At 46.0% G+C, this 24,714-nt stretch overlaps 1 protein-coding gene across 3 annotated transcripts in view; it reads left to right on the top strand.

Annotated features, from left to right (window-relative positions):
* LOC137518081 (uncharacterized) overlaps positions 1-24,714 on the top strand; it is an 80,455-nt gene that overhangs the window by 47,859 nt on the left and 7,882 nt on the right. For 2 of the 3 annotated variants that reach the window (XM_068235371.1, XM_068235370.1), the window contains 3 exons: positions 1,793-1,867; positions 3,068-3,169; positions 10,484-11,101. In XM_068235371.1, coding sequence (XP_068091472.1) covers positions 1,793-1,867; positions 3,068-3,169; positions 10,484-11,101 — 795 coding nt within the window. The remainder of the gene's footprint in view (positions 1-1,792; positions 1,868-3,067; positions 3,170-10,483; positions 11,102-24,714) is intronic. The other variant, XM_068235373.1, reaches the window with a different exon arrangement.

Genomic DNA, 24,714 nt, shown 5'->3' on the forward strand with positions numbered 1-24,714 from the left:
TGAGGCTGTCTAAGCCTGATGCAGCGTAGGATTTACGTCGCCTGCTCATTCCGCTCCTGCCGCGATTTTGCGCATCTGAGAGGGGAGATTACAGTGGCGTAGTGGTTAGCACTCTTGCCTTGCAGCGCTGGGTCCCCGGTTCGTATCCCAGCCAGGTCAACATCTGCAAGGAGTTTGTATGTTCTCCCCGTGTCTGTGTGGGTTTCCTCCAGGTACTCCGGTTTCCTCCCACCTCCCAGAAACATACAGATAAGTTAATTGGCTTCCCCCTAAATTGGCCCTAGACTATGATACATACAGTACATGATACATACATAGACATAGGACCATGGTAGGGATTAGATTGTGAGCTCCTCTGAGGGACAGTTAAGTGACAAGATATACTCTGTACAGCGCTGCGGAAGATGTCGGCACTATATAAATACTAAATAATAATAATATGACAGCTGACATCTCCCCTCAGTGATCAGGAGCCATCGCGATTGGCTCCTGATCATGTGATCACTACGATCGCCGGCAGATTGTATTGATCACTGTTATAGCAGCTGCAGTCTGAGGGGTACAAGAGGATCCACTCACCTTTCTAACTTTCCCCGGCGACCGTTGCTCCCCTCTGCCCTAGCCGGCATCCTCGCTCACTCATCAAGCCGCGACCCGGAACTTAACAGCAGGGCGAGAGAGGATGCCGGCCAGAGCGGAGGGGGCTAGTGCTGCTCATCGCTGGAGCCTGGGAGGTGAGTAAAGGCTGGGAGGGGGACACCGGGCCGCCCTGGGGACACCATGCCCAGCTAGACCCAGCAGGGATCCTGCTGCCTGATCCCCCCCCCCTCCAAATGTGCCCCCCGCATGTAAAATGGCCTGTTCCTTAAAGAGAATCTGTATTGTTAAAATCGCTCAAAAGTAAACATACCAGTGCGTTAGGGGACATCTCCTATTACCCTCTGTCACAATTTCGCCGCTCCTCGCCGCATTAAAAGTGGTTAAAAACAGTTTTAAAAAGTTTGTTTGTAAACAAACAAAATGGCCACCAAAACAGGAAGTAGGTTGATGTACAGTATGTCCACACATAGAAAATACATCCATACACAAGCAGGCTGTATACAGCATTCCTTTTGAATCTCAAGAGATCATTTGTGTGTTTCTTTCCCCCATGCACTGAAGTTTCAGGCTGCTCTTTTCTTCCTGCAAACAGCTTATCCCTTGTTTGTAATTCCTCAGTATGTGAAAGCCCAGCCAGCTCAGAGGACGATTTATCCAGCTTGTAAAAGATGAGAGAAGAGAGAAGCTGCTCTAATCTAAATAACACACAGGCAGTGTGCAGAGAGGGGCCTGGAAGGGTGAGTTCATAGCAGAACCACAACACTGAAGAACTTGGCAGCCTTCCAGACACAGGCCGACAAGTCTGACAGGGGAAAGATACATTGATTTATTACAGAGACAGTGATAGTATAGAGTGCTGCAGTTAGCCAGAACACATTAGAATAGCTTTTGGAACTTGTAGGATGATAAAAAACAGGATGCAATTTTTGTTACGGAGTCTCTTTAAGGGGAGTTAGGCAGCCAAGGACCCAAAGGGTTAAAGAGAAGATGAAAATTATCTCCTAGGAGATAACTCAGATGGGCCCAGGGGTTTTTTATTTTCAGCTCAGCTCCCATACCCCGTGTGGCCGTTCAGCTGCCTCTTGGACAAGCTGGCGTGAAGGGAAGAGTTGTGTCTGAAAAATGAGAGATTTTCTGGTGGAAGTACTGCCATGTTTTCCTGACTAATGCCAGCTCTGTTTTATTGGTTTAGGATTTCCGGAAGTGGTGTTAGAGCGAATCCAGATAAAGATCGAGGATGACCCTTCTGTCTCCATCAACTCGGATGGTGAGTAAATCCATCGGCCATACAGCTACAGCTATATTGTACAGCACAGAGGAAGCATGGTCTTTCTAGTGATCCTGAGGTGAAAATGAACTGATGAGATAAACAATTGCATATATCCTCCAACTCCTAAAAATTAATTTTAGATATCTCATGGTTTTATATTTAAACATTTACAAAGTACATTGAATGTTTCATTGTCTCTGCTCAGTAGCACCATATTAAGTGTCCCAGAGCTAAAATACATGTATTCTTGTATTCTGCCAGAAAACTTATATAGAGTCCAGCGCACATCCTTAAAATACATATTAAGTCCATTATTGCACAATTGGAACCTGAGTTCACAAAGTTTCTGATGCTGTAATCTTTCAGTGTTCCACCACCAAGTAGCACCCAACAGAAACGCACTCAGCAAATTCAATGTGACCACTGTTAGACTGGTCATGTAGCGCACACTTCCAGGGTACCTCGGTGCCTCAGGTCCAGGTCTTACTGTCGCTATTTACTCCACATGTCCAAGTTCATATGTCCAAATACCTCAAACAAAAGCTTCCCATAGCGTGATACAGCTTAAAATCAACTACACTTTATTAAAAATTGACACTCACATGTCACCAGTTGTTAAATGGGTACAGCGCCGGGGGTTTTGTCGTGTTAGTTGATCGTCCCGAAATTACATGCTGTTACCGATGCACACCCATTCGAGCAAGTCAGCCCAACATCTTGCAGCATGTGCGATCCACTTATGGGACCGATTTCATCCCGAAATTGGTTGCATTGTTGGTCGGGCATGCATTTGGCAGCTGCGATTTTCACCCGATTCGTTTATAATATTCGAATCGGATGGTTGACCGCCCGCCAAGTTACCTGATGTATGGCTACCTTTAAGCACCTCAAGTCAAGTCTCAGACACGCCCCTTGTAGGCTTGTGCATCTAAGCAGAGGGTGATGATGCCTCAGCATGGCCCCTCCCCCTGCATTGTTATCATGTCTCGGATGTTGTAGAAGGCTTTCTAAGTTCAGGGCGTAAAAGTGGTTCAGTTGTGTTATTGTGCAATCCTCCTCTGTCTATATCAATGCTAAGCTAGAGAGTAGCGGCCGTGTCCCTCAGCAGGAACTAATTCACCCGCAGAGAGTGAGCAGACACGTGATGGAGTCAATCATCTTAGGTCGTAACTTTGTTTTTAACCCTTTCTATTTCAGCAGAAGAGGAAGCCTCAGAGGCAGCGGACACAAAGCCGTCGGAGTGGCCGGGCAAGGAAACGCAAATCCAGTCGAAGCGTGACGGCTCATTCTACAAAAGTGGTGTGTGTTCCCGGTAAACCAGTACAAACCATAACCCTGAGCTGGGATGTGGCCTATCTTAAAGGGAAGGTTCAAGCAAAATAAAAAATGAGTTTCACTTACCTGGGGCTTCTACCAGCCCCATGCAGCCATCCTGTGCCCTCGTAGTCACTCACTGCTGCTCCAGTCCCCCGCTGGCAGCTTGCCGACCTCGGACGTCGGCGGGCTACATTGCGTACATTTTTACGCATTCCCGCTAGTGCAGGAACATTAACACATACATTTTTACGCATTACTGGTTCAATGCGTAAAAATTTACGCATTAAACCAGTGACGCGTAAAAATGTATGTGTTAATGTTCCTGCACTAGCGGGAATGCGTAAAAATGTACGCAATGTGGCCCGCCGACCTCCGAGGTCGGCAAGCTGACAGCGGGGGACTGGAGCAGCAGTGAGTGACTACGAGGGCACAGGAGGGCTGCATGGGGCTGGTAGAAACCCCAGGTAAGTGAAACTCATTTTTTTATTTTGCCTGAACCTTCCCTTTAAGCCTGGTACATACATACAATTCTGATTGGCCAATGGCTGTAGTCACCTCCATGTTGTATGAGGGCCAACAGATGTTGAATACTATGAACAGATTTTGTAGGTCAGCTCTCATACTACATGGAGGTGGTAAAATTGGCCAATCAAAATTGGATGTGTGTACATACCCTAAAGCCTGGTACACAATCGCTGACCATTTTTACCATCTTCATGTAGTATGAGGGTTTTATCTACACATCTGCTCATAGTATTCAAAATCTGTTGACCCTTAAGGGGCCCATACAACTAACGATTTTCCCGCCGATATACAGCAGATTCGATCACTGTGATCGAATCTGCTGTGAAATCGTTGCGCAAGTGCTGACATAATGATCGATTTCCGTCCAAAATCAATTGTTCCCGTCGATCCATCCGTGCGGAAGCTTTTGCTCGATCGCTGGCAGGTCGGGAGTGCGTTCGAATGCCCGACGACCGACGCAATACAGCGGCAATACATTAAGAGTGCCCTCTATTGTTTAAACTTCCCCGGATGTGAAGTGAAGCCAGCCAGTCCGAAACCCGGAGCCCAGTGCGGAGAAGAAGACAGCGGAGACCGGGGGCTCGCGCCGGCCGGATCAGGTAATGTATGCAGGGGGGGGGGGGGGGGGGCGGCGGCAGCTCCACAGATTGTGATCGGTATCAGGCTGAAATTGATTCACAATCTGTTTGCAGTAAAGGCAGCCATACGATCCCTCTCTGATCAGATTCGATCAGAGAGGGATCTATCTGTTGGTCGATCTGATGGCAAATCAACCAGTGTATGGCTACCTTAAGGCTGGTTTCACACTGCATATTGGTGTTAGCTTTGTGGTGCGATGTATCTGCCGCACTGCACCGTCAAAAACAGGTCTTCAGCGAATACTGCGCTAGTACACGGTATTTCCTTGCAGTCGGGCAAGCAGGAAGTGACACGTGTTTGCGATCACTTCCTGCTTCTGGTATGCAGAAGTTCATGGAAGTGTATTGTAAAAATACGCCTCCGCGCCACGACTTCGCAACGCCAACATGCTTAAAGAACCCTGCATCGTCATAGACTAACATGACTTCCGGGACAGTCGGCCAAGCAGGAAGTGACACGTGCTTGCGATCACTTCCTGCTTCTGGTATGCAGAAGTTCATGGAAGCGTATTGTAAAAATACGCCTCCGCGCGACGACTTTGCAACGCCAACATGCTTAAAGAACCCTGCATCTTCATAGACTAACATGACTTCCGGGACAATGCAGGTCGCCGCAGGAGTCGCACAGTAACGTAGGTATGCGCTAGCGTTAAATCAGGCACTTCCGGCGCAGCGCACTGCAATGTGGGAAGTATGAACTTTCCCATAGACTTTCATTAGGCTGCGGTAGCAATGTGTCAATTTAAAGCACCACCCCTGTGTGGAAGGTGCCTCATACTACAGGGAGGTGGGGAAATTGGTCAGTGATTGGAAGTGTGTACAGGCATTAGTATCTGCAGGGAAGTCTGGTAGGATTGGCGCAGTGTATAGATCTGCTGACAGTGAGAATGCTTTGTTTCCAAGCCGCAGCTTCTACTTACTTCCCTTATCAGATTGGAGAAGTTCATAAATGCTAAACGTTATTTTTCTGCAAATCCTTCTCTTTGTCTAACATGACACCATAATGCCCGAGTCACTGTAGAGAAACAAGACAATCATCTCTTTATCTTGATCTTCAGCAGTGATGTATTGTGGAAGACATCATATGCTCACTCCAACCTGAATAATCACAAATACCTTCTGTTTTAAGAAGGCACATTTCTGTTTTGCTTAACATTTGAGTAAGGAGGCTTTTTGGTCTCTTTCAGCCCCCCTTACACTCCTAGGAGCAGCGGTGGGCTCACGAGAAATCATGAGTGCTTACTCGTGATTCAAATGAGCCTTAATTTTTGCAGCTGAGCGGCTGGATTACAAGGGGTTAATTACCCATAATTCTGCCGTCCGCCCTGCATTCCAAACAACTTGCACGCGTCCTATTGGTTATGTTGCAAGGCTCACCACGGCGCACTTCTTCTTCTTTTTTTTTTTTTTTTTTTATAGAGAGTTAGTCAAATTTACAAAATTTCCAGTTCAGGAGACAGAAATAATAAACATATCACATTAACACAATAATGTTAATTTTCATCGAGTACAATATGTTGTCGAGTATTGACCACCATTGTTTATCTCACTCCCCCCCCTTCATAACCCTTCCTCCTCCCATCCCTATCACCGTCTTGTATATAATTCAAAACATAACATTATATATCTGGAAAGATTTAAAAAGCTAATTATCCCACTCTATTAAATAATTTGATACTTTGTCGATGTTGCTCGTTATGAATCTACCATCTATGCTCTCAACTTGCCCAGATTCCCTGCTATTTCCCTCTGTAAATACCATGGAGTACCCTGAAATGATTTCATAATATTTTGCATTTCTACAGTGTCAAAAGTACTAATAATAAAATGTTTCCAAATATCAAAAAATATATATTTTTTTTCCCCTATGCACATTTGTGACTGGTTTACTGGGGTATATCCACTTGTTGTATATAACCTTTCGAGATACTATAAGTGTTATGTGCACTAAAATTGATTTGATGTCTGTTCCTGTGTATTAATGTCTGCGAATTTGGAAAAATTGAACAGACATAATTGAGGAGTCAAGGTGATCCTATATTTATAGAGAGTAAGTACAGTATTTACCTTTCGACTTTAGTCCAAAATATAGCTATATTACTACATCCCAATAAACAATGGAAAAGATCAGCATCTTTTAGGGAGGATTTGAGGCAGCACGGCCGGTAGTAACTTGGAGGGTTTCTGTAGTTAATATTAAAGGCGTATTTTGTACGGCCTTTACAACAAAAACATACCCATCAACATCAACATATGCATCAAAAAATTCCAAATTGTATTGCGTGAAAAATTTCACCATAACAAAGATCAAACAAGAAGTTTCATACATAAAACCATTTCTAAAATCATGGATCAGCACAATGAGATTCATGTTGTTTTTACCACTGACCGCAGATTGTTATTGGTCTGTCCAGATCACCCAGCTTCCAGCCTATGCAAAAATGGACAACCCACAATCAATATTGGTCATGTGTGATAAATCAAATTGGTCCACTTGGCTTCTGCTTTCTATTTCCCAATAACATATCTTTCCTTCTTTTTTCTCTAGCTTTTTGAAATTCCTGATCTACTAAATCTTTGGGTTAACCCAGGCATGGGCAAACTCGGCCCTCCAGCTGTTACGGAACTACAAGTCCCACAATGCATTTGCCTTTATGAGTCAAGACTGTGGCTGTCAGACTCCAGCAATGCATTTTGGGACTTGTAGTTCCTTAACAGCTGGAGGGCCAAGTTTGCCCATGCCTGGGTTAACCTCTATCTCTCAAACGTTTGCTCAACTCCTCCCCCTCTTTCAAAAAATCAATTTCCAAAGTACAATTTCTACGTAGTCTATGAAATTGTCCACCAGGTACTGCGCGTCTTTGTGCAATTAAATGATGACTACTATAATGGAGCAAGGTGTTTCCAGCCGTAATCTTTCTATATGTGGACGTTATTAGCCTCTCACCCTCTTTACGGATCTTCAGATCCAGAAAGGATAATTCCTTTAAATTGGATTAATGCGTAAAACGTAAATTCCTCCCATTCTGGGCTAATTCTCAGATGAAAATATTCAGTTGCTCTTTGGTCCCCCGCCAGACCAGGAGCACGTCATCAATGAACCTCGGCCAGAGGCCAACATGCCTCTGAAAGAGGTCCATGGGGTACACATCCTGACGCTCCCACCAGCCCAGATGGAGACAGGCGTAGGCCGGAGCGCAAGATGCTCCCATCGACGTGCCCCTGGTCTGGCGGTAAAAACGTCCATCAAAAACAAAACAATTAAATTCCAGTACCAACTGTAATGCTTCAATCAAAAAATTGGTTCAAAACACTAGCAAAATCGCTCTGTGTAGGTTTTGACGAGCGATTACGCCAGCGCTTATATACTTTACATTGCAGAAACGGTAAACGCTAAAAATGCTGCATGTTCTGCATTTTGTGATTTAATAATCGCAATCGCTCCAGTGGAATTTGGCCCATCCATTAACATTAGCTGAGCGTTTAGGGAAATCGTTCGTGTTTTGAATCGCTCCTTAAACGCTCACAAAATCGCTCTAGTGGGTTGCAGCCCTCAGTGTGGTCAGAGCACCTGATCTGTGTCCTCATTGTGTGTCAGTGGCTTAATCTATTAGAACCAGAGTATCCTCAGGACTGCCAGGCAATTAGCATTGGTTAAAAGGAAATACAGATGGCGGCCTTTACATACCTCTTACTACAACTTTATGGGATACCCATGACAAACTCCTTTGTACAAACAGAGGCTCCAGGCATGTACAGTGGCTTGCAAAAGTATTCGGCCCCCTTGAAGTTTTCCACGTTTTGTCACATTACTGCCACAAACATAAATCAATTTTATTGAAATTCCATGTGAAAGACCAATACAAAGTGGTGTACATTGCCTGATGAGTGCTAATGACTAAATAGAGTGCACCTGTGTGTAATCTAGTGTCAGTACAAATGCAGCTGCTCTGTGACGGCCTCAGAGGTTGTCTAAGAGAATATTGGGAGCAACAACACCATGAAGTCCAAAGAACACACCAGACAGGTCAGATAAAGTTATTGAGAAATTTAAAGCAGGTTTAGGCTACAAAAAGACTTCCAAAGCCTTGAACATCCCACAGAGCACTGTTCAAGCGATCATTCAGAAATGGAAGGAGTATGGCACAACTGTAAACCTACCCCAAGACAAGGCCATCCACCTAAACTCACTAGCCGAACAAGGAGAGCGCTGATCAGAAATGCAGTCAAGAGGCCCATGGTGACTCTGGACGAGCTGCAGAGATCTACAGCTCAGGTGGGGGAATCTGTCCACAAGACAACTATTAGTCGTGCACTGCACAAAGTTGGCCTTTATGGAAGAGTGGCAAGAAGAAAGCCATTGTTAACAGAAAAGCATAAGAAGTCCCGTTTGCAGTTTGCCACAAGCCATGTGGGGGACACAGCAAACGTGGTAGAACTAAGGCCCTCTGGTTAGATGAGACCAAAATTTAACTTTTTGGCCAAAATGCAAAACTCTATGTGTGGCAGAAAACTAACACTGCACATCACTCTGAACACACCATCTCCACTGTCAAATGTGGTGGCAGCATCATGCTCGGGGGGTGCATCTCTTCAGCAGGGACAGGGAAGCTGGTCAGAGTTGATGGGAAGATGGATGGAGCCAAATACAGGGCAATCTTGGAAGAAAACCTCTTGGAGTCTGCAAAAGACTTGAGACAGGGGCGGAGGTTCACCTTCCAGCAGGACAACAACCTTAAACATAAAGCCAGAGCAACAATGGAATGGTTTAAAACAAAACATATCCATGTGTTAGAATGGCCCAGTCAAAGTCCAGATCTAAATCCAATCGAGAATCTGTGGCAAGATCTGAAAACTGCTGTTCACAAACGCTGTCCATCTAATCTGACTGAGCTGGAGCTGTTTTGCAAAGAAGAATGGGCAAGGATTTCAGTCTCTAGATGTGCAAAGCTGGTAGAGACATACCCTAAAAGACTGGCAGCTGTAATTGCAGCAAAAGGTGGTTCTACAAAGTATTGACTCAGGGGGCTGAATAATTACACACACCCCACTTTGCAGTTATTGATTTGTAAAAAATGTTTGGAATCATGTATGATTTTCGTTCCACTTCTCATGTGTACACCACTTTGTATTGGTCTTTCATGTGGAATTTCAATAAAATTGATTCATGTTTGTGGCAGTAATGTGACAAAATGTGGAAAACTTCAAGGGGGCTGAATACTTTTGCAACCCACTGTGTGTGCAGGAGTCCTCATGCCCACCGCTCCGCCCCCTCTGTTCACTTGTAAAATCCCCATGAATGTGCCAAGTTGGCCAGGTCTTACACTACTGCGCAAGCGCGGGCCCGGCGCCCTACATCCATGGTCGTGCTCTGCACATGAGCACTATGAGTGGCAAGATAGTGCACATGTGCAGAGAGCTCCCGGCCGTAGGAGCATTGACAACAACGCACACCGTCGGGCCCGCGCATGCACAGTAGTGCACGACCTGGCCGACTTGCCACACTTATGTGGGCTTTTACAAGGGAATGGAGGTGGGACGGGGGACCGGTGGGCAAAAGGACCCCTGCACATACATGCCCATAGCTCCCAACTGTCCCTCTTTTGGAGGGACAGTCCCTCTTTAGGAGCCCTGTCCCTCTTTCCTCCTCACTTGTCCCTCTATCAGGACTTTGTCCCTATTTCTATGTAAATATTGATATTTCTCTACTAAAAAATTTGTTTGATTGACTCTAAACTTTATCCCCATCCTTTAAATTGATATATTACTAATTTTAAAATGTTAATATGAAGGAAAATGAACGAGCATAGAAAGGACCAGTGTGGTTTGAACTATTAAACAACATATTTCCCTTAGGAAATTTTTATGGTATGGGTCACTAGGGGTGTGATCAGGGGTGTGGCAGGGGCGTGGCTTAAGTGTCCCTCTTTCTCATTTCAAAGTGGGGAGGTATGCATGCCTGGAGCCTCCGTTTGTACAAAAGAGTTCACCTCTGGTATCCTGTAAAGTCTGAGTGCTCAAAAAGAGTGCCCTGAGGTTTTCTTTATGTAAATCCGATTTAAAAGTCTGTTTATAACCTTTGATTATTCGTTAGTAACTGACATCTTCCTTTGTGTGTTGTCATTTTCTTCAGTGCGGGGGAGCGTCCAGCAGGCCAGAGGACGGGGAGCAAGGCAGTTACACAAATATGGCAACAGTGGATCGCTGAGTGAGGCAGAGAGGGGCGCTGGGTACCGCCGAGGAGGGAAGAGGAGGAGGGGAGGCTGGCACCACTTTGGCTTTCGGGACCGGCAGCAGTTCCATCGGAAGATAAAGAGGGTGGACCCGATCTGTATGGAGGAGGAGCGCCAGCGTGGGCAGCGCTTCAACGAGGAGGAGAACGAGGCGCTGGTGGCGGGGGTCCTTAGCCATTATAAGGACCTGTGTGGCTACTCTGCCGTGAGGGGCAGCGCCGCACGGAAAAGGCAGCTGTGGGAGGATGTTGCCAACCATGTCAACAGCGTAGCCTCCACCTACAGGACCATCGAGGTGTGCAAAAAGCGTTATGGCGACTGCCGGCGAGTTGTGAAAGTCAAGTTGGCCGCCTTGGAGCAGCAGATGCGGGGCAGGGGCATCGCCAACGAGCCAATCAGATTCAACAACTGGGAAGAGAAACTTCGTCAGAAGATCTGTGCTGTGATGTCAGGCGGAGGGGCCCAGCAGCGCAAGCGAGTGCTGGACTCCTCTGAGCCCACCACCCTGCAGGTGGCCTGTAAGTGATCACCCACGTGTGCTGACATAACATGCTACAACTGCATCGAAATATGTGCTGTGACAGATAACCAGGGCTGTGGAGTTGGAGTCAGAGTCAGAGAAATTTTGGGTACCTGGAGTCAGAGGTTTCATAAAACTGAGTCAGATGAGTTTCATAAGAGTCAGTCAGATGATTTTCATACCAACTCCACAGCCCTGGTAAATATTACACTAAGGAGTCGAGCAGTCAGAGCAAATTTGGCTATCTGGAGACGGAGTCCGAGTTGGTGGTTTTATAAACTGAGGAGTCAGAGTTGGAGTCGGATGATTTTTGTATCGACTCCACAGCCCTGCAGATAACAGCATGGTGTATAGGAATGGTCAGAAAGATGCAAATAATTCCAAAATTATGCAAATTTTGCATTCCCTAATTAAATGGAACCTTAACTCTAAAAAAAAAATTAAAAAAAAGAGTTTTACTTACCTGGGGCATTTACCAGCCCCCTGCAGCCATCCTATGCCCTCGCAGTCACTCATGGCTCCTCTGGTCCCCCGCTGCCAGCTAGTTTCGTTTTTGCCGACTGGGTGTCGGCCAGCTGCCATGCGTACGTTTTTACGCATTCCTGCTGGTGCAGGAAGCTATTGCAGACATCAACAAGTACATAAAATTTTACGCATTACACCCGTAATGCGTAAAATGTACTTATTGATGTCTGCAATAGCTTCATGCACCAGCAGGAATGCGTAAAAACGTACGTATGGCAGCCGGCCGACTCCCAGTCGTCAAAAACGAAACTAGCTAGCAGCGGGGGACCAAAGGAGCCATGAGTGACTGCGAGGGCACAGGATGGCTGCAGGGGGCTGGTAGATGCCCCAGGTAAGTAAAACTCTTTTTTTAGAGTTAAGGTTCCCTTTAATCAGCAATAACTTTATCCCTACTTATGACACCTAAATGAAATATTTATTGTTTTTTTCAAGACAAACTAGGCTTTCATTGCATGGCATTCTTTCCCTCAAACGATTTTGTTTTCTATGTATTTTAATGGGAAAAAGAGGAAAAAATTATGAAAAAAAACCACATTATTTCTCAGTTTTATCAATTCCAGTTTATAAATAAAAAGCACTACTGTAGATAAAAAAACACAAATTTTGTTTAGCTATTGCTACCGCTTATCACAAAACTTAGATTATGTTTCTATCAGAGTTTATGGTGAAGATATTTGATTCTGAAATAATGCTACAGTGTGCATTTTTCACTATGAACTGAGAAAATAAAAGTATTTTTAATGGTAAAAATCAATCGTATTGGTTCAGGAAACCACCCCTTTTTAAAATTCGAGTTTGGTCGAATTCGAATAGTAAATTATTCGAGGTCAGTCGAATATTCGAGTCGAATAATTTTTACTTTTCGATTCGACCTCGGACTTCGAGCTCACTATTTGAGTCGGTATTCGAGCTAACTATTCGAGCTGACTATTCGAATTGGCCTTAAATAGCTTCCCAACACTTGTTTTGAGGGTTAATGATGCAAGAAACATATTTTTTTCCAAGTGACAACAGCAAGTGATTATGTGGGGATGTTCCTTTAAAAAAAAAAAAAGGTGAAAAGAGAAGTTGTGTCCAGAATTTTGTTCAGTACTGTATATACTTCTTCTTCTTCTTCTTCTTCTTTATCTTCTATATCTTCTTCTTCTTCTTCTATATCTTCTTCTTCTTCTTCATCTTCTTCTTCTTCTTCATCTTCTTCTTCTTCTTCTTCATCTTCTTCATCTTCTTCTTCATCTTCTTCATCTTCTTCATCTTCTTCTTCTTCTTCTTCATCTTCTTCATCTTCTTCATCTTCTTCATCTTCATCTTCTTCATCTTCATCTTCTTCATCTTCATCTTCTTCATCTTCTTCTTCATCTTCTTCATCTTCATCTTCTTCATCTTCTTCTTCATCTTCATCTTCTTCATCTTCTTCATCTTCTTCTTCATCTTCTTCATCTTCTTCATCTTCTTCATCTTCTTCTTCTTCTTCTTCTTCATCTTCTTCATCTTCTTCTTCATCTTCTTCATCTTCTTCATCTTCTTCTTCATCTTCTTCATCTTCATCTTCTTCATCTTCTTCATCTTCATCTTCTTCATCTTCTTCTTCTTCTTCTTCTTCTTCATCTTCTTCTTCTTCTTCATCTTCTTCTTCATCTTCTTCTTCATCTTCTTCATCTTCTTCTTCATCTTCTTCATCTTCTTCATCTTCATCTTCTTCATCTTCATCTTCTTCATCTTCTTCATCTTCTTCATCTTCATCTTCTTCATCTTCATCTTCTTCATCTTCATCTTCTTCATCTTCTTCTTCATCTTCTTCATCTTCATCTTCTTCATCTTCTTCTTCATCTTCATCTTCTTCATCTTCTTCATCTTCTTCTTCATCTTCTTCATCTTCTTCATCTTCTTCATCTTCTTCTTCTTCTTCTTCTTCATCTTCTTCATCTTCTTCTTCATCTTCTTCATCTTCTTCATCTTCTTCTTCATCTTCTTCATCTTCATCTTCTTCATCTTCATCTTCATCTTCTTCATCTTCTTCTTCTTCTTCTTCTTCTTCTTCATCTTCTTCTTCTTCTTCATCTTCTTCTTCATCTTCTTCTTCATCTTCTTCATCTTCTTCTTCATCTTCTTCATCTTCTTCATCTTCATCTTCTTCATCTTCATCTTCTTCATCTTCTTCATCTTCATCTTCTTCATCTTCTTCTTCATCTTCTTCATCTTCTTCATATTCATCTTCTTCATCTTCTTCTTCATCTTCTTCATCTTCATCTTCTTCATATTCATCTTCTTCATCTTCTTCTTCATCTTCTTCATCTTCATCTTCTTCATCTTCATCTTCTTCATCTTCTTCTTCATCTTCTTCATCTTCATCTTCTTCATCTTCTTCTTCATCTTCTTCATCTTCATCTTCTTCATCTTCATCTTCTTCTTCATCTTCTTCTTCATCTTCTTCTTCATCTTCTTCATCTTCATCTTCTTCTTCATCTTCTTCATCTTCTTCATCTTCATCTTCTTCATCTTCTTCTTCATCTTCTTCATCTTCATCTTCTTCATCTTCATCTTCTTCTTCATCTTCTTCTTCTTCATCTTCTTCTTCTTCATCTTCTTCTTCTTCATCTTCTTCTTCTTCATCTTCTTCTTCATCTTCTTCTTCATCTTCTTCTTCATCTTCTTCTTCATCTTCTTCTTCATCTTCTTCTTCATCTTCTTCTTCATCTTCTTCTTCATCTTCTTCTTCATCTTCTTCTTCATCTTCTTCATCTTCATCTTCTTCTTCTTCTTCATCTTCTTCTTCTTCTTCATCTTCTTCTTCATCTTCTTCTTCATCTTCTTCTTCATCTTCTTCTTCATCTTCTTCTTCATCTTCTTCTTCATCTTCTTCTTCATCTTCTTCTTCTTCTTCTTCTTCTTCATCTTCTTCTTCTTCTTCATCTTCTTCTTCATCTTCTTCATCTTCTTCTTCATCTTCTTCTTCATCTTCTTCATCTTCATCTTCTTCATCTTCTTCATCTTCATCTTCTTCATCTTCATCTTCTTCATCTTCTTCTTCATCTTCTTCATCTTCTTCATATTCATCTTCTTCATCTTCTTCTTCATCTTCTTCATCTTCATCTTCTTCATCTTCATCTTCTTCATCTTCTTCTTCATCTTCTTCATCTTCATCTTCTTCATCTTCTTCTTCATCTTCTTCATCTTCATCTTCTTCATCTTCATCTTCTTCATCTTCATCTTCTTCTTCATCTTCTTCTTCATCTTCTTCTTCATCTTCTTCATCTTCATCTTCTTCTTCATCTTCTTCATCTTCATCTTCTTCATCTTCATCTTCTTCTTCATCTTCTTCTTCATCTTCTTCTTCATCTTCTTCATCTTCATCTTCATCTTCATCTTCTTCATCTTCTTCATCTTCTTCATCTTCATCTTCTTCATCTTCATCTTCTTCTTCATCTTCTTCTTCTTCATCTTCTTCTTCTTCATCTTCTTCTTCTTCATCTTCTTCTTCTTCATCTTCTTCTTCTTCATCTTCTTCTTCTTCATCTTCTTCTTCTTCATCTTCTTCTTCTTCATCTTCTTCTTCTTCATCTTCTTCTTCTTCATCTTCTTCTTCTTCATCTTCTTCTTCTTCATCTTCTTCTTCTTCATCTTCTTCTTCTTCATCTTCTTCTTCTTCATCTTCTTCTTCTTCATCTTCTTCTTCTTCATCTTCTTCTTCTTCATCTTCTTCTTCTTCATCTTCTTCTTCTTCATCTTCTTCTTCATCTTCTTCTTCATCTTCTTCTTCATCTTCTTCTTCATCTTCTTCTTCATCTTCTTCTTCATCTTCTTCTTCATCTTCTTCTTCATCTTCTTCTTCATCTTCTTCATCTTCATCTTCTTCTTCATCTTCTTCATCTTCTTCTATATCGTCTTCTTCGTCACTTATTTCTCTTTTCATTTTTTTTTTTTTTAAAGAAATGCAGCTATTTTTGAGCGTAACAACAAATAGCTGGTGGCGCACGCATGTTGGAAGCGCCATTGTATGTGCTCCCTGGCAGTGGAAACACACAGACAGCAGGAGGTAAATTTAGCAGCAGGAGGAGGAGGATGAGTGTGTGGCAGCATGCAGTCAATGAGGCAGGCAGCGTGACATAATAGCCCTGGTACCTAGCGGTGATACCATGGCTGTAAATAAACACAACAGGAGGTCCCAGACAGCGGTCGTGCAGCCCACATTGTGTCCAATACACAACTGGGACAACACAGTTTTCAACCCGGGCACCTCAGAAAAATTAAACCTTTTTTTGTAATGGTTTTGTAGTTTTGGTTTTACAACCAATTACACAGATATATAGCTATTTTTTGACGTAATAGCTGGTGGCAGAGTGGCAGCAGAAGGTAAATCTGTGTACCCTGGCGGTGGGAAACACAGACAGACAGCAGCAGCAGCAGGAGGAGGAATGGAGGAGAGTAATTATGTGAGCAGCTATTGTTTGACGTAATAGCTGGTGGCAGTGTGGCAGCAGAAGGTAATTCTGTGTACCCTGGCAGTGGGAAACACAGACAGACAGCAGCAGCAGGAGGAATGGAGGAGTAGTGTGAGTGTGGCAGCAGGTAGGCAGCGTGACATAATAGCCCTGGTACCTAGCGGTGATACCAGGGCCGTAAATAAACACAACAGGAGGTCCCAGACAGCGGTCGTGCAGCCCACATTGTGTCCAATACACAACTGGGACAACACAGTTTTCAACCCGGGCACCTCAGAAAAATTAAACCTTTTTTTTTTTTAATGGTTTTTTGGTTTTTGGTTTTACAACCAATTTAGCTATTTTTGGACGTAATAGCTGGTGGCAGAGTGGCAGCAGAAGAAGGTAATTCTGTGTACCCTGGCAGTGGGAAACACAGACAGACAGCAGCAGCAGGAGGAGGAATGGAGGAGTAGGCGAGCAGCTATTGTTTGACGTAATAGCTGGTGGCAGAGTGGCAGCAGAAGGTAAATCATCTGTGTACCCTGGCAGTGGGAAACACAGACAGACAGCAGCAGCAGCAGCAGGAGGAGGTATGGAGGAGCAGTGTGAGTGTGGCAGCAGGTAGGCAGCGTGACATAATAGCCCTGGTACCTAGCGGTGATACCAGGGCCGTAAATAAACACAACAGGAGGTCCCAGACAGCGGTCGTGCAGCCCACATTGTGTCCAATACACAACTGGAACAACACAGTTTTCAACCCGGGCACCTCAGAAAAATTAAACCTTTTTTTTTTTTAATGGTTTGTTTGGTTTCGGTTTTGCAACCAATATAGCTATTGTTTGACGTAATAGCTGGTGGCAGAGTGGCAGCAGAAGAAGGTCATTCTGTGTACCCTGGCAGTGGGAAACACAGACAGACAGCAGAAGGGCAGTACACAGCAGCCCACTGTAGGTGTAAAATGTGTGGCTGCAGGCGACGTAATAGTCAAAGTGAACCAGGCTGGCTTAGTGAGCAGGAGCCAGGAGGTGGTAAAGGGTGGTAAGGCACATTAACGATGGTTCCGGCAGCCAGTTCATGTCCCCCTCTCGCCGACAACAGGGGCCAGGAACTCGCCTTCCACCCACGCCTGGTTCATCTTGAGAAACGTCAGTCTGTCCACAGACTTGTGAGACAGACGTGAGCGTTTCTCGGTGACCACGCCACCAGCTGCACTGAAGCAGCGCTCGGACAGCACGCTGGAAGGGGGGCAGGACAGCACTTCCAGGGCGTACTGCGCTAGCTCGCTCCAGATCTCCATGCGCTTGACCCAATACTCCATGGGATCAACAGGGGCATCGCTGTCAAGCCCGCTGTACGACCCCATGTAGTCAGCCACCATGCGGGTCAGGCGCTGGCTGTGACCGGAGGAGGATGCTGCTGCATGCATCTCCTCTCTAGTCACTGCTGCCGGAGCCTCTACAGTCCTGTAGAGCTCGTGGCTGAGAGACAGCAGGTCTGTGGGGCGCTTGCTGCTGCTGGATGCAGGCACCTGCTGCTGCCTCTGTGCTGGCTGCTGGACAGTGGGGGTGGAAGGCTGGGGGAAGGCTTCCTCCAAGCGCTCAACAAGGGCCTGCTGCAAGCTCCTTATTTGTTGCGCTGGGTCTCCTCCTGCAGGCGGCAGGAACTGGCTCAACTTCCCCTTGAGGCGTGGGTCCAACATCATGCTGATCCAGATGTCCTCCCTCTGCTTCATCTGGATCACCCTGGGGTCCCTGCGCAGGCACGCCAGCATGTGCGCTGCCATTGGGAAGAGGCGGGCCACGTCTGCTGGCACATCGACGTCAGTGCTGTCCTCATCCTCCTCCTCTGCCGCCTCATCCTCTCTCCACCCCCGCACCAACTCAGCTGCGCTGTGCTGATCCCCCTCATCAGCAGCCAGGTCAGGGACCTCCACCAAGTCCTCCTCCTCCTCCCCCTCAGAGGTGGACTGCGCAGCTGGTTGCCGCTCCTGCTGGTCCAAGGCTGCCGCTCCCTGTTCCAGCAAACCATCGAGGGCCCTGTTCAGCAGAGAAACCAGGGGCACCCACTCGCAGACCATAGCATGGTCCCTGCTCACCATGTTTGTGGCCTGCAGGAAGGGAGCCAGCACAAAGCACACCTGCTGCATGTGCCTCCAGTCATCATCGGGGACGATGGACGGGATGTTGCTGGTCTTGTCCCTTCTCCGAGCTGCGGAAACAGTGGCCAGGGCAAGGTACTGGTTGACAGCGTGCCTCTGTTCAACCATACGCTCCAACATCGCCAGGGTGGAGTTCCAGCGAGTCGGAACGTCAATGATCAGCCGATGGCGTGGCAGATCCAGCTCCTTTTGCACGTCTTCCAGGCTCGCACAGGCTGCAGCCGAGCGCCGGAAGTGACGCACAACATTCCTTGCCGTTTCCAGCAGTTCGCCCATCCCCTGGTAGGTGCGCAGGAACTTCTGCACCACCAGGTTCAGCACGTGGGCAAGACAGGGGATGTGGGTCAGGTTTCCCCTGTCTATGGCAGCAACCAGATTGGCCCCATTGTCGGACACCACCTCTCCGACTCTGAGGCCTCTGGGGGTCAGCCAAATCCTCTCCTGCTCCTGGAGTTTGGCCAACACGTGGGCTGCCGTCAGCTTGGTCTTGCCAAGGCTGACCAAGTGCAGCAGCGCTTGGCAGTGGCGGGCCTTCACGCTGCTGCTGAGGCGGGGGGTTTGGCCAGGTGTGGCGGAGGATGGCAGAGGATCGGAGGAACCCGCTGCAGTTCCCCTGACCCTGCGGGGTGGCACCACCCACTGTGTTGCTGCTGCTGCTGCTGCTGTGCCCGCTGCTGCTCTCCCATCCTCACCCCCTTCCACCAAGCTGACCCAGTGGACAGTGAAGGACAGGTAGCGGCCTGTCCCGAAGCGGCTGCTCCAGGAGTCCATGGTGACGTGGACCCTTTCACCAACCGCGTGCTCCAGCCCTCGCTCCACATTGGCCATCACAAAGCGGTGCAGTGCTGGAATGGCCTTGCGGGAGAAAAAGTGTCTGCTGGGGAGCTGCCAGTCTGGGGCTGCACAAGCAAGCAGCGCCCGCATGTCGCTCCCCTCCTGCACGAGCGTGTACGGCAGGAGTTGGGAGCACATGGCCCGTGCCAGCAAGCCGTTCAGCTGCCGCACGCGACGGCTGCTGGGAGGCAGAGCCCTAACCACCCCCTGGAAGGACTCGCTCAAAAGGCTCTGGCGTGGCCTTTTGCTGACACGGGAATCACCAGACACAGCGGAGGAGGCCACTGAGGACTGGCTGCCAGAACAGGCCTCAGTGTCGGCGGCAGGAGTTGCAGAGGGGGGAGGAGCAGTGCGTTTCCGCACTCCTGCTGGTGCTGCTGGAGGAGCAGGAGGGCGGGTGGCTGCTGTTGCTGCTGCTGAAGGCTGTGCAGTGATGGGTGTGGTGCCACTGCCAGCACCAGATGCCTTCAGCCTCTGGAACTCCTCATGCTGGTGGAAATGTTTAGCCGCAAGGTGGTTGATCAGCGAGCTGGTGCTGAACTTTAAGGGGTCTGCACCTCTGCTCAACTTCCGCTGACAGTGGTTGCAAGTGGCGTACTTGCTGTACACAGTGGGCATGGTGAAAAAGCGCCAGATTGGTGACAGAAACATCCCCCTACGGCATGGAAGCGCTGCTGCCTGTCTCCCTGTGGTGGTTGTGGGGGGGGCTTGGGTGCGGCTGGTGGTGGTACTGGCTGATGCTGCTGCTGCTGCTGCTGAGCCTGAGACACCAGCAGGCTGTGGGTCGCTGCCAATGCTTGCAATGATGCGCCTCCTTGCAAGGCCCACAAGCGCATCCTCCTCCTCCTCCGAGCTGCTGAGGACGACATCCCCTGGAGGTGGTGGCACCCAGTCTCTGTCTGTCACCGGGTCATCAACATCATCCTCCCCCTCCTCAAACATGTCCTGCTGGGATGATGACCCCCCAAACTCCTCTCCTGATGCATGGATGGGCTGCTTGACTGTCGCCACAGTCTTGCTGTCCAATCCCTCATCCCCCAAAGTGCCCATCAGCATCTCCTCCTCAAAATCGCCAACAACAGCAGACAATTGACTCATCATGCCTGGGGTCAAAAGAGTGCTGAATGAGAGGTCGGCGACTGACGGTGAACTGGCCTCCTCCCCAGACCCTGCTGGGCGGCTGCTGCGAACAGGGGTGGTGGTGGTGGTGGTGGTGAGGGTGGAGGCCTCGGATGCAGAGCTGATGGCGGGCTGCTCATCCTCCGTCATGAGTTGCACCACAGTGTCTGCATCCTTTTCCTCAATGGGACGTTTCCGACCCGGCTGGAGGAAAATCGGAGCAGGTGCTACACGCTGCTGCTGCTGTGTCTCTGCAGCGTGAGTTGCAGATGCTCCTGCTGGGCGGCGCCCAAGGCGTCCACGGCCAGTGGCTATGGGAGGAATGTTAGCCACTGACGCTGCTGCTGCTGCTGCGGAACTGTGCATGGTGGCGCGCCCGCGGCCGCGGCTTGCCACAATGCTGCTCCCTCTCCTCCTGATTCCCTTGCTGCCCTTCCCCTTGCCCAAACCGCGCTGGCTGCCACTTCCAGACATCTTAAATGTTTTGGGCGTATAGACAAAAGTTTTGTAAAAGGGCGGGTGAAAAGTGGGGTACTTTAATGGAGTGGGTTGGTTGGTGAGGTGACTGAGTGAGTGTCCCCTAGTACAGTAAGTAAGTAGTAACAGTCAGGAAGTACAACTAGCAGTTACAATAATCAGTAGTAATCACAAGTAAATTTAGTGTGTGTACACTCAGACAGTGAGTGCACGCACGCAGGAGCTAGTAGCCTATGAACACAGTGACTGAGTGTCCTAGACTCCTAGTACAGTAAGAGTAAGTAGTAACAGTAAGTAGAACTAACTAATTACAATAATCAATCAGCGATCAGAAGGAAATGGAGTGTGGGTGGTGTGTGTACACTCAGACAGTGAGTGACCGCACGCAGGAGCTAGTAGCCTATGAACACAGTGACTGAGTGTCCTAGACTCCTAGTACAGTAAGAGTAAGTAGTAACAGTAAGTAGAACTAACTAATTACAATAATCAATCAGCGATCAGAAGGAAATGGAGTGTGGGTGGTGTGTGTACACTCAGACAGTGAGTGACCGCACGCAGGAGCTAGTAGCCTATGAACACAGTGACTGAGTGTCCTAGACTCCTAGTACAGTAAGAGTAAGTAGTAACAGTAAGTAGAACTAACTAATTACAATAATCAATCAGCGATCAGAAGGAAATGGAGTGTGGGTGGTGTGTGTACACTCAGACAGTGAGTGACCGCACGCAGGAGCTAGTAGCCTATGAACACAGTGACTGAGTGTCCTAGACTCCTAGTACAGTAAGAGTAAGTAGTAACAGTAAGTACAACTAACTAATTACAATAATCAATCAGCGATCAGAAGGAAATGGAGTGTGGGTGGTGTGTGTACACTCAGACAGTGAGTGACCGCACGCAGGAGCTAGTAGCCTATGAACACAGTGACTGAGTGTCCTAGACTCCTAGTACAGTAAGAGTAAGTAGTAACAGTAAGTAGAACTAACTAATTACAATAATCAATCAGCGATCAGAAGGAAATGGAGTGTGGGTGGTGTGTGTACACTCAGACAGTGAGTGACCGCACGCAGGAGCTAGTAGCCTATGAACACAGTGACTGAGTGTCCTAGACTCCTAGTACAGTAAGAGTAAGTAGTAACAGTAAGTAGAACTAACTAATTACAATAATCAATCAGCGATCAGAAGGAAATGGAGTGTGGGTGGTGTGTGTACACTCAGACAGTGAGTGACCGCACGCAGGAGCTAGTAGCCTATGAACACAGTGACTGAGTGTCCTAGACTCCTAGTACAGTAAGAGTAAGTAGTAACAGTAAGTACAACTAACTAATTACAATAATCAATCAGCGATCAGAAGGAAATGGAGTGTGGGTGGTGTGTGTACACTCAGACAGTGAGTGACCGCACGCAGGAGCTAGTAGCCTATGAACACAGTGACTGAGTGTCCTAGACTCCTAGTACAGTAAGAGTAAGTAGTAACAGTAAGTACAACTAACTAATTACAATAATCAATCAGCGATCAGAAGGAAATGGAGTGTGGGTGGTGTGTGTACACTCAGACAGTGAGTGACCGCACGCAGGAGCTAGTAGCCTATGAACACAGTGACTGAGTGTCCTAGACTCCTAGTACAGTAAGAGTAAGTAGTAACAGTAAGTAGAACTAACTAATTACAATAATCAATCAGCGATCAGAAGGAAATGGAGTGTGGGTGGTGTGTGTACACTCAGACAGTGAGTGACCGCACGCAGGAGCTAGTAGCCTATGAACACAGTGACTGAGTGTCCTAGACTCCTAGTACAGTAAGAGTAAGTAGTAACAGTAAGTAGAACTAACTAATTACAATAATCAATCAGCGATCAGAAGGAAATGGAGTGTGGGTGGTGTGTGTACACTCAGACAGTGAGTGACCGCACGCAGGAGCTAGTAGCCTATGAACACAGTGACTGAGTGTCCTAGACTCCTAGTACAGTAAGAGTAAGTAGTAACAGTAAGTACAACTAACTAATTACAATAATCAATCAGCGATCAGAAGGAAATGGAGTGTGGGTGGTGTGTGTACACTCAGACAGTGAGTGCACGCACGCAGGAGCTAGTAGCCTATGAACACAGTGACTGAGTGTCCTAGACTCCTAGTACAGTAAGAGTAAGTAGTAACAGTAAGTAGAACTAACTAATTACAATAATCAATCAGCGATCAGAAGGAAATGGAGTGTGGGTGGTGTGTGTACACTCAGACAGTGAGTGACCGCACGCAGGAGCTAGTAGCCTATGAACACAGTGACTGAGTGTCCTAGACTCCTAGTACAGTAAGAGTAAGTAGTAACAGTAAGTAGAACTAACTAATTACAATAATCAATCAGCGATCAGAAGGAAATGGAGTGTGGGTGGTGTGTGTACACTCAGACAGTGAGTGACCGCACGCAGGAGCTAGTAGCCTATGAACACAGTGACTGAGTGTCCTAGACTCCTAGTACAGTAAGAGTAAGTAGTAACAGTAAGTAGAACTAACTAATTACAATAATCAATCAGCGATCAGAAGGAAATGGAGTGTGGGTGGTGTGTGTACACTCAGACAGTGAGTGACCGCACGCAGGAGCTAGTAGCCTATGAACACAGTGACTGAGTGTCCTAGACTCCTAGTACAGTAAGAGTAAGTAGTAACAGTAAGTAGAACTAACTAATTACAATAATCAATCAGCGATCAGAAGGAAATGGAGTGTGGGTGGTGTGTGTACACTCAGACAGTGAGTGACCGCACGCAGGAGCTAGTAGCCTATGAACACAGTGACTGAGTGTCCTAGACTCCTAGTACAGTAAGAGTAAGTAGTAACAGTAAGTACAACTAACTAATTACAATAATCAATCAGCGATCAGAAGGAAATGGAGTGTGGGTGGTGTGTGTACACTCAGACAGTGAGTGACCGCACGCAGGAGCTAGTAGCCTATGAACACAGTGACTGAGTGTCCTAGACTCCTAGTACAGTAAGAGTAAGTAGTAACAGTAAGTAGAACTAACTAATTACAATAATCAATCAGCGATCAGAAGGAAATGGAGTGTGGGTGGTGTGTGTACACTCAGACAGTGAGTGACCGCACGCAGGAGCTAGTAGCCTATGAACACAGTGACTGAGTGTCCTAGACTCCTAGTACAGTAAGAGTAAGTAGTAACAGTAAGTAGAACTAACTAATTACAATAATCAATCAGCGATCAGAAGGAAATGGAGTGTGGGTGGTGTGTGTACACTCAGACAGTGAGTGACCGCACGCAGGAGCTAGTAGCCTATGAACACAGTGACTGAGTGTCCTAGACTCCTAGTACAGTAAGAGTAAGTAGTAACAGTAAGTACAACTAACTAATTACAATAATCAATCAGCGATCAGAAGGAAATGGAGTGTGGGTGGTGTGTGTACACTCAGACAGTGAGTGACCGCACGCAGGAGCTAGTAGCCTATGAACACAGTGACTGAGTGTCCTAGACTCCTAGTACAGTAAGAGTAAGTAGTAACAGTAAGTACAACTAACTAATTACAATAATCAATCAGCGATCAGAAGGAAATGGAGTGTGGGTGGTGTGTGTACACTCAGACAGTGAGTGACCGCACGCAGGAGCTAGTAGCCTATGAACACAGTGACTGAGTGTCCTAGACTCCTAGTACAGTAAGAGTAAGTAGTAACAGTAAGTACAACTAACTAATTACAATAATCAATCAGCGATCAGAAGGAAATGGAGTGTGGGTGGTGTGTGTACACTCAGACAGTGAGTGACCGCACGCAGGAGCTAGTAGCCTATGAACACAGTGACTGAGTGTCCTAGACTCCTAGTACAGTAAGAGTAAGTAGTAACAGTAAGTAGAACTAACTAATTACAATAATCAATCAGCGATCAGAAGGAAATGGAGTGTGGGTGGTGTGTGTACACTCAGACAGTGAGTGACCGCACGCAGGAGCTAGTAGCCTATGAACACAGTGACTGAGTGTCCTAGACTCCTAGTACAGTAAGAGTAAGTAGTAACAGTAAGTAGAACTAACTAATTACAATAATCAATCAGCGATCAGAAGGAAATGGAGTGTGGGTGGTGT

Source organism: Hyperolius riggenbachi, chromosome 5, assembly GCF_040937935.1.
Source record: "Hyperolius riggenbachi isolate aHypRig1 chromosome 5, aHypRig1.pri, whole genome shotgun sequence".
Lineage (NCBI taxonomy): Eukaryota > Metazoa > Chordata > Amphibia > Anura > Hyperoliidae > Hyperolius > Hyperolius riggenbachi.